The sequence below is a fragment of the Phyllostomus discolor genome, chromosome 14 (assembly GCF_004126475.2).
Source record: "Phyllostomus discolor isolate MPI-MPIP mPhyDis1 chromosome 14, mPhyDis1.pri.v3, whole genome shotgun sequence".
Classification (NCBI taxonomy): domain Eukaryota; kingdom Metazoa; phylum Chordata; class Mammalia; order Chiroptera; family Phyllostomidae; genus Phyllostomus; species Phyllostomus discolor.
Window position 1 is genome coordinate 1915360 of NC_040916.2, and position 10703 is coordinate 1926062.

The window sequence follows — 10703 nt, forward strand, 5'->3', positions numbered from 1 at the left end:
TGGGGCACGAGCACCCGGCGGAAAGCAGGACCCCCCTCCCTCCTCCCAGGGGATCCAACTAGCTCCCGGACTCCTCCGATCTCCTTCCTCATCCCCATCCCTACCTCCTCCAATTTCTTCTGTAGCCAGACTGGAAATACCTGTCTGCAACTGGCTAGCTCCCAGATCTTGCCCAGGCACATCCCGCAGTGCGTGGGGGGGGGGGGGGGGGAGGGGGGAGGAAGGGGCTGCATCCCAGCTGTGGTTGCCAAGTCCGTTCCGCTGCAGCGCCCAGCACTAACCATCCAGAGAAACTGGCCCAGAGGGGAGAAAAGAGAGATGTCTCGGCAGGGGACATTGAGAGAGGAGAAATGAAATGTGATCATTTACTGAAGCCTTTTAAGTGCCAGATTATGGACTCCATGTTTTGTAACTTGTGGAATCTGCACAGAAACCTTGTGAAGAGCGTTTGGTTCAGGAGACTAATGAGAAAATATAGGCTCAGCGAACAAGGTGAAGCAACTTGCCCAAGATTTCCCATCTAGGGTATGGCAGAGCCAGAGCCCCATTCAGACCCAACGTGGACCTCATCTCCCACCCCTTGGGACACTTGGACCACAGGCACAGAGATATCTTTGCATGTCTGTCCCTGCTAGCTTTCTACTTCCTTACCTTGGTGCTGCCTTACAGATGGATGCAGCACAGTCAGGCGCTCCCCACCAGGCTTGAGCAGTTGTGCGTTCCTTCAGGAAGACTTTCCTGAAAGCAGCACACTGATCACACCCTAGTGTGAACTCCTATGACTCAAACTTAGTGAACTAGGCATCTGATTCATGGAATCGTGGCCTAGCGAGACCTTACAGAATGGGTCTAACCACTGTTCTACCCGGTGTCCCTGTCTCACCCTCCAGGTGATGATCAGCCAGCCCCATCTGACCACGTTCTGGGCCAGGAAGCTCATCACCCACCACCATCCCATCTGTAAGGGGACTCACTACTGGAAAGTTCTTCCAGGTATAAACATCTGGTTGCCTGAGATGGAAATGTGGAGGGGAAACTGGAGGATGAGGGAAGGCAGTGGCATGGTCACTCCCACCATCCCTCCAGCAAATTCTCCCAAAGTGACAGCTTTCAGCATTACTTAACAGTGTAGTAGATTGAGTTAACAATGATAAGACTGTAATGAAACATGTTAAGTGTACACACAAGAAAGCAAGGCAAGGCAGAATGCCTAGGAAAGATGGCTGAAGCATCTTTTCTTCTTGGATCCTCATCAACCAGTAGGGGAAGAGCTCCCTTTTCCACAGTGTGATGGGCTACACCTCTGGTCCAAAGGTTTTATTTCATTTCTTTCTTCTTTCTTTTTTTTAGATTTTATTTATTTATTTTTAGATAGAGGGGAAGGGAAGGGGAGATGGAGGGAAAAATTAATGTGAGAGATAAACAATGATCAGTTACCTCTTGGATGTGCCCATCCTGGGACCCAGCCATGTGCCCTGACTGAGCACTGAACTGGGGACCTTCAGACCTTTCACTGTGAGCAGTTGGTTGAGTGTCCTGAGCCATACCAGTCAGAGCCAAGGTTTCATATCTTCTAACTCCAGTGTTTTATTGAGAATAAGCTAATCTCACTTAAACAGTAAAATAACTTTTGGTAAACTTGGAATTTAAATGATTTTCAATCTTTAAAAATTTATGATGTCATTTTTTCTGGAAACTTATTTTATGTTTTATTATTATTTCATTTTGCTGTGATTCAGGTGTATCCTATTTTTTTTTTTTTAGTAAGAAAAGGATCCTAGCTCTATAACTCATTCCCTCACCAGAAATATTGTAAAAGGTGGGAAAAAAAACCCAAAACAAAGACCCTAGTCCCTGAAGCTCAAAACTAAAGATTTTCCTCAGGTTGTCCTCAACCCATAATCATTACTCTCTGGTAAAGTTTATCTAACCAAGTAGGATTCTACCTAACCAAAGTAACAAGTAGCCCATGTATTCTTAGCTGTTGACAAAAAGATCAGAAAACGTCAATTCCAGGAACTTCAATGACCATGTGCCCATGAACACTGGTCCTGGGCCTGATGAGAAAGGAAGTATGGTTACTCCCAGATTGTCATGTAACTTGGTGTACCTGTCTTCTACCCCACCGAGAATCTGGCTCCATGAGTATGTGGAGCCTGTCTTGTCCATCCTTGAATTCCCCCATAACCATTAGTCTCTCAGAGGGGCCCAGCCCACCTCTCCAGACTCATTTGTCACCTACTCCTTTATTACATGCAATGTGTAGTCTTGCAGTCCCTAAGATTCACTGTGCTCTTTCATATAGTGTTTTCCCCTTTATCTGCCAGCTGACTATGATGTCCTTTTTCTCCCATCCCTGGACTCCCTGCTACTCACCGGTCAAATTATGTTTAGCTCTTCTCTCCAGGATATCCCATGTCCGACTCACCACACCGTCCCTCACTTTCACCCAAAGCCCTTGACACACTTTACTGTAATTATTTTTATACACCCCATGAAGTTCCTCAAGGGCAAACTGTCTTTTCTTCCTCTCCAGTGCCAGCCCAGTGCCTGACAATTGTAGGTTCTTAAATGTTTGCTTGTACCTGTTTCAAAGACTAAGCAAACTTTGCAAACAACAAAGTACTACCAGGTGATTGATATCCTGGCTTCCTGCAGAGGAAGATGCCTGGGCCTCTCTGAGCTTATATTCCACTTCCTTGAGGGTCTCAGCCTTCCTCCTCCAGGCATTTTTTTCCTTTCTCTGTTTAGAGACTGCATGGAAGAAGGAGCTTTGTGAAATTCCAGGGAGAGCCCTGGGCCAGGTGTTCAGGAACTACTCACTTCTTTATTTGCTGTTTATGTGCCTGACTATGAGATACACAAGGAATGAAGACAGACTCCAGTTGTTTTCTTCCAGTCTTGAGAAAAGTAATAAGTAGCTAAGAAAATGGGGGCTGCAGGCTTGACCCTAGAACTCAGGCCTTTTCGAAAGTGGAACTGCTCAGGCCCAGTGATAGGCACAGAAAATCAGCCTCAGGCCATGGACTGCCTTCCAGCAGAACCATGGCTCCTGCAGTCAGAGAATAGAGTGGATCTGTTTCCAGTCGTAGGAACTCACTGGGAACTGGTTTCCCACCCTCACCACTTCCTTCCCAAGCCCCAAAGGGCTCCCTCTCCTATACATAAATAAACCTAGACAGGAAGACCCTGCTAACCTCCTGGCCCTGCTTCCTTTCTAGTCCAGGAAGCCTGGCTCTTAGCTTCTGTCCATGGCCTATGCTGCTCACAGCCCTCTTCCTGGGTGTTTAGTGCCTGGCCCATGTGTCTTCTTTTCCCAGAAGCAGTGTCCTTGGTCTCCACCATTTCCCAGTGCATCTCAAAGCCTCCTCACAGCTTAGTATTTCTTGCCTTGGAAGACACCTCGGAGGTCAACATCCTTTTCCTCACTGAGAGGGGAAGGCGAGGTCCAGAGAAATGTCAGCTATGGCTTCTGCCACATGGCCGTACCCAACCCCTAACACTTCTTTCTGAACCTCCACAGAGGCACCAGCTCCACATGTCTCTGTGGGACCCAAGGTACTCTGTTAGCCAAAACTCTCTAAGAGCTCCAATCAGGTATACTAATACTTGCCTCTTCTTCAAAGTGTGTGTTCCTTGTGGAATGAGACTGTACCCAAAAGGATGTTTCCTGAAAGTGTCCTAAGCTAGAGGTGGGTGGCAGAACAGAGCCCAGATCTCCTGAGATCTCACCCAGCGCTCTCACCACTGAATTCTGTACCACCCCCTCCAATTCACTTATAATCGACACATGTCCTGTCACTTGGGTGACTTCCAAGTCTCTGCCCAATTCCCCCACCCCATGGCAGCTTCACAAGATCTGATTTTGGGAGGAGACCACAGCTTAAGCCAGATGTGTCCAACCTGAGCCTGGAAGATGAAGAGTTGTCTTGGGCTGCATATTAAATATATTGTGACATGTAATCACAAAAATATCTCATAATGTTTTAAGTAAATTTATGATTTTGTGTTGGTCTGCATTCATAGCCATCCTGGGACACTTGCAGCCCGTGCATAGTTTGCACACCCCTATATAAGTAGTGGCTGATCAAGCCTGGCTGAGGAATTCAGGCTGTCATTGGACTCAGGAACGAACAGGAACATAAACTTAGGACCCCAAGAGGGGTGGTATGTGTGTAAGAGGTAGGCATTAACCCAAGTCAAGAATCCAGAGAGCTCTGAGTCATGAAAATCTATAAAGAAAGGACAGTCAAAATAATAACACCAACCACAAAGGTTAAGGGTCCAGACCTCAACTATTGATCCAGCTGTGAGGTAGGCACCAGAGGCCCAGAGCAGCTGGCATCAGGGAGATGACAGAAAGTTTCCAGGTTCACTCAGACCCAGAGTAGAATGGCACTAGGGAGGTTCCTGTCTCCCCAACAGCACAGCCCCTAGACTGGGTGAGGTGTATGGGAGTAGTTTTAAGTGAACTTGTCAACCAAGGTGCAAGTAGGGCTGTGAGAGCAGATCTTAACAGGAACAAAACCGCTCAGGTAGGGCTTTCAGAGTCTGCAGTGTGCTCTCATTAAAGAGTCACAGATTAGTTAGCTTAGAAGAAATCTCTCACTTAAAGTATAAATGTTCTATATGTTAATGAGGAAGTGACAGGTGATGAATAATAATACACCAACACCACATTATGAAGACTCACTTCTATCTCCAAAGCCAGGCTTCAGAAAAAATGTAGGCTTGAAAGGAAGCATCTGGAGTGGAAGGAAAGGGGGCTGAAGTGGGCACCTGTAATGGAAAGAAAAGCAGCTTGAAGGGAGCACCTAGAGTCGAAGAAATGGAGGCTTCGAGGGGGCATCTGGAATAGAAAGTGGTATGGACACTGGCCCACAGTGTCCGAGGCATTATGGATGAGACGAGATAAACTCACATGGACTACCGAGTCCTGTGGAGGAAAAGGGACTGCATAGCTACTCTCTCAAGGGGAGAGCACCTTGGAGCAGCCTGGCCACTCTATCAAAAGGAGAGCACACTGACCCTTGCCTTGACAAGCTTTTATTGGCTTTCTAGTAGCATACATCAAAGAAGGTTTTCTTTCATTATACTTAGGTTTGCTTTAGGTAATTACTTTTTACAGATAACAATGGAAGGGATGTTACTGATTACTTCTTGCAGATTAACAAGGAAAACATGTTGCAAATACAAGGGAATGATAAGAGTAACAGGTCTGGTTACACTTCAATCCTTGGGAGAATTAGCACAGACTTCGGGAAGTTACTTTAAAGATATGCAGCAAGGGCTTGCTGCCTGAACTGAGGGTGAGAGAGTTTTAGCAAGAGCAAGTCACAAAGCAGCCTAGGTATAATGCAGGCCTGATTTCCCATGGGAGAACTTCTTCATGGGCATGGTCCTGCGTGCTGACTCATCCCCCATGGTTTTCCATGTGGGTGCTGAGCTACATTTCCATGTCTCCAGAAGCAGTTCCCTACAAGAAAGAAAGTGGATTTGGAAGGGGGCATCTTGATTGGAAGGAAAGCAAAGATACAGGCTTGCCAGAGTCATCCAGGGAGGGATCAAACAGCTTTTCCAGCATGGTGGTCACCTAATTCAACTTCATTGCCACACAGTCTTCTCTGTGAGAGTAAGACCCTTTGTACATCCACCCTGAGCCCCTGGGACAAAGAAAGCCTGGGGAGGAGAGGGAGAATTTCCTGAGAGCTGTGAGGAAACAGTGGTCAGGACAGGGGTCCCCAAGAGACAATCAGGCCAGTCTAGATAGAAGCAGGCTTCTTTTTCTTTCTCAGTCTCATTCTGTTTCTCCTGAGTTTTCTCATCCTTGCTATCTTGCATCTTTTCTGGCCTTGAATGAACCACAGTCCCATGGCCAGAGTTACCAGGAGCAGGAAAAGGAGAGATGCCTTGGTGAAGAGGCAGCAGGAAGCTGAGGCCTTTCCTAAAGGGATCTGGAACAGAAGAAGAAAGGAGGGAGGGGCTCACCAGATGGAGAGGTGATGTACAGAAACCTACTTCAAATCCCACCGAGTGGTCTCAAGTTCACAGTCAGTTGATGTTTCTGTGCAAGTGTCCTGGAAATACTAATTCTATTCACAGAAGCTCAGGAACTGAGATGGGGTGGGGGCAATGTCAAGCTGAGCAAGAGAAGAGACTTTGGAAGTTGGGAGCTCTAAGAAAAAGGAGGGCTCCCTTCACAATCCAGACATCAAGGTTCTATGGGAGGGAGTTAGATTCTAGGGGGTTCTAGATTCTATGTATTCTCTTGGGAAGAACTGAGGGAAGGAGGTGATGGCCTTGTGTCCCTTCACTAGCTCAGGGTTGTCTGGGATCCTGGTACCTGCACAGAAGGATCCAGCAGGAATGAGATGGGAACTGGTGTTGCTGATGGGGTTGCTGATCCTGAAAGTGTAGGAGAAGATATTGTCCCCAGGGCTCCAGGGTGTGCAGAGGACAGAGCCTTCATGAGCTGCGTCATGGCCATCCTCCAAGGATATCCAGCTGGAGGTCACATCCAGGCCTGCTTTCTCAACAGAGCATATCAGGGAAATATTTCAGGGGCCTTTGCCAGAGATCTCAAAGTTCACAGTGATGTGAGGCTGTGAGAGGCATCCTAGATAAGGAACAACACAAAAGCCCTCTAGGTAATCAGGGGTTGTGTCTGTTTTCCTAAATTCTTCAACATTGTGTTATGGGTACTGTGCTTTAAGAGCTCCTCCACCCAACAAATAAGCAAAAACTAACAAAATTCAGTCAGCATACAACCCAGGATCCCCCAGACAGCTGCTGAGGCAGGCAGAGCTGCCTGTGGCATCTTCTACCTCCCTTTTATACCTTGTCTCTCTCTCTTACTTTGGCACCCCACCTTCCTCCAAACACATTCTACCTCCTTGATCCCAACATATATTGCCCCCTTCTCAGGGACACTTATAATTTAATCAGTGTTTCAGCAAGATTCAAGCTAGAATATCAGTCAATGTCACAGGCACTAAGAAGAAACTTGCATTCAAATAAGAGTCACAGATAAGTAACCCTCAAATCACACAAAAGAGTAAAAAAGGCTCAAAAATGGAGGTGGCATTCACCCTCCTCAACCCCCATGTAAAATCTCACTGGGAGAGAAAGTCTCCTAGAGATCCACACACAAAGCCCCTGACCTCTCTATATTGGGTACCTCCACAGAACAGTCTCCATGCCCCAGTGCTTTGCTGCTTTAGGTCACTCTACCTGTGGTGGCAGCCCAGGTGCTGGGTTAGGTACACTGGGGACAGTCTATCTTTCAGTCATAGCCTTTAAAGTCATAATCCCAAGTCCTGAGACCCCTCCTCCTTTGCATGGGAAGCTCAGGAAAGCCAGAGAAAGCAGATTTGCAGTTCCCAAATTAAACTCATGGTATGTACGTATATTGTAATGCTACATGGTGGAGACCTGGGATGTCTTCAGGTTGACTTGAGCTTGGTAAGGCCCCAAGTCCTCCAGACTCAGATTGCTGATGTGTAGAGAGTAGCTGGGATTCAGGAAGCTTACTCAACCCTGGTATCGAGGGTTGGTCACCATGATGGTAGCTGAATGTCTCTTTTCCTGGCACCACAGTAGCAAGCCTTATGTGGGAGGACCAGATGATGTTCTCTACCTCTTCATCAAATGGCATTTCCAGGGGTAGACCGATGGACTCCTGAAAGACTGCAACCATTTCCTTGGGATCCACACCATCTCCAAAATCTCCTTTGGCTGCAGATAAGGAAGAAAATGGATAGAAAGGCAGCTGGTGTATCTGGGCTGCTGGGACTGGCAGCAGGGCTGTGGTCTCAATCTCTATTGAGCAACTTGCTAAGGTCTCACACTCAATCTTGTCCTCCAGCTGCCTCTTCTGGCTTTAGCTTTCTGCTGCACCTGTCTTGAGCACCCACCAGGAGTTGGCTTCCATCTGTACCCTCACCCTCCAAATCTTACCCTGTTTGCCATTATGGAGCTAGTCTCCCTTCCATATCCCCAGGTTTCCTCATGTCTTGGTCCTGCCCTGAAACCATACCCTATTCCTTTTCACTCCAAAAGAGTAGAAACATTTAGCCCCAAAGCAAGTGCCTTGCTAGCCCAAGGCCCAGAAGAACAGAACAGAGGGGGAAGGACACACTTTTGTCCTGGAGCTGCAGTCTCTCTCACCTTCTTGCTGTTGCCAACAGCAAGAGCAGGAGCAGCTGAGGAAGGAAGGGTTCACATGTCAGCAGCCCCATGCCTTAGGAGGTGTGACTTGGTCAGCACACAAGGCTGTGAGGAAGACAAGCTGTCAGGAGGCTACTAAAGACAGTGACTGATTGGCTATCCTGAGGAGAGGGAAGTAATCCTCACCCTATCTCCAGCCCTCTAACTTCCTCCTTTCTCACAAAGCCTCTCCCCCTCCATGTTGGGAAGATTTCTCTCTCTGAGCCTCATTGTCAAGAGAGTTTACCCACTGACTCAGGTTTCCTGTCCATCAACTCAGCTCAGATCCCACTTCCTAAGTGAAGCTTTCATCGAGTCCCCACCCTCTATGTTTCCATACCCCCCAGACATACTACCACCTCTCTCAAACTCTTAGAACTCTTTCTTTCCAGGCTTGGCAACTCCTATATAGCTGTGATCATTTGATCTTATAAACATCTTTATCTCCGTAGACAGACTCCATCTTCTAGAATATCTCTGTATGCCCCACTGTTTCTGGCTCCCAGGTTAGACACATCTAACTCAACTTATATTTTTGGAATGAATGAATGAAATCTTTCTTTTGAATTTTGAGCTAGTTATGTTGCCAACTGAGATACTTATTCAGAGGAAGAAAAATCTGACTCTCTTTAAAAAAGCAAAATGAAAATGTTACTCAGTTCTTGAGTAATGGAGAAACTCAGTTCTTGCCTACACATTAAAGAATTACAGGTCAGCAAGCCTATTAGCGTGTAAGCAAAGTTTATTAGTGATACATTCTCATGGAAGAGAATGGGCCTTGCCAAGATGGGATCAAAAGGTGTAGGCTTGGGTGGCAAAAGCAAGGGAGGCAAGAGCACCAGGTCTTTTGTCCTGACGACTTACATAGTCGGTGAGATGGGGGTGAGGGAGTTACATATTGATTGGTGGGTAAAGATGGTGCCAGCTTCCCCAGGGAAATGTGACTACCCAAATGTAGATATGTGTGGGAGTCTGTTTCCCCAAATTCTCATCTTGCTCCAGACCACATTCATTCATCTCGTTGTAAAACAGATATGTGACAGGAGGCAGTTAGTTAAAGTTGAGGCAGTTACCTGAAGTTATTTATGGGCTCTTTCTGTAAGTACTAGAAACCCCCTTGTAAAACAGATAGTGACCAGAGGTAGGCAATTAACCAAAGTCATTTTGTGGTTTTCTTCTTTGAGTATGGTAGATCCCCACTTCTTCCCCCTTTCAGATCTTGGGATGAATATACAGTTTCAAAGGCTTTCTCTCCCAGATAGTGGAAATGATACATACAGAATTTCAAGGGCTCCCCTCCTCCTTTGCTAGCATGATGTTTCTTGTGATGTTGGAACACCTGGCAATATTATCAGACCAGGCTCAGGACTGCTGAGTTAATGAGTGAGACATGTCTCCCCCCCTTCTCCCTACCTTGGTTTACTATCTATCATACCTAACAAAAAGACTTTATATTATTTTATGAGGATATAATGTGGATCAAATCAGATTGAGGGTGAGTACAAGGAATCAACAATCTTTCTAATGGTCAGAGCTGTCTAGAATGCACTGGATGACCTTGTGAGGTAGTTTCTGCCCCTGATAATCAAACTAAGACTGTACAGTCACTTGTCTGGATATTTTGCAACATCTCTAGCATTAGGTGGTATATAGGTGTAGATGTGAGCAGAACCAACTTCATCTCTGTATCCCAGAGTTGTCATGCTGTAATGTTTGACTAACCTTACTGTCCTAAGCAAGCATATTAAAGCTTTCTAGTTGATAATTATCTATATTCCTTAAAATGTAACCCCAAATGTTTTTTGTTAGTAACAGAATGGCATGACAACCAAGAAAATATTGGGTTGGCCAAAAAGTTAACTTGGCTTTTTCTGTAAGATGGCTCTAGTAGTGCTTAGTGGTCTTTAACTTCATTCAAAACAATTTTGTTAGACTGTATTGTGACAGCTGTCATATCAGTGTGCATTTCAAAATTGGTGAACTTTTGTGCAGTCATTTTAATATTGAAGATGGAAGAAAATATGCAACAGTTTTGCCATATTAGCTTTATTAATTCAAAAAGTAAAGACACAACTGAAATGCAAAAAAAAAAAAGATTTGTGCAGTGTATGAAGAAGGTTTTGTAACTGATTGAACATGTCAAAAGTTGGGGAAGAAAGCAGAACTGAGCAAGGAGAGCCTGGGACCAAGATGCAGAGCAGTGTCTGCTAACTGCAGGAAGCTCTGAGCTAGAGCTAGCACCCTCACTGTGCACAGCCAATGGCTATTCAGGAGGAACACAGACCTTGCAGGCACAGCAGCAGGAGGCTGTCAGTTAATTGCACCTCTTGTAGCTGAAGACAAGCAAGGCTTCTCTTGAAAGGAAGTCCAGTGACAACTTCATGGCTGCTACAGTGAATGTGCTGGTCATAGAAAAGGTAAAAAAGGTAACTGTCTTCACATGGATTAACCCTATCTATACATAGTACATTATGCTTATGGAGCCCAGGAAAGTAATT

The 10703-nt window shown here is 45.9% G+C and overlaps 1 protein-coding gene across 1 annotated transcript; it reads right to left on the reverse strand.

The window, feature by feature from the left end:
- Window positions 1–5192: 5192 nt before the first annotated feature.
- On the reverse strand, window positions 5193–8237 carry SLAMF9 (SLAM family member 9). The gene is given in 5 exon segments (XM_036015740.1): window positions 5193–5983; window positions 6254–6616; window positions 7395–7576; window positions 7578–7877; window positions 8167–8237. Coding segments are annotated over 5 exon segments (1137 nt in total). The 3' UTR covers window positions 5193–5762.
- Between the last annotated feature and the right edge of the window lie 2466 nt (window positions 8238–10703).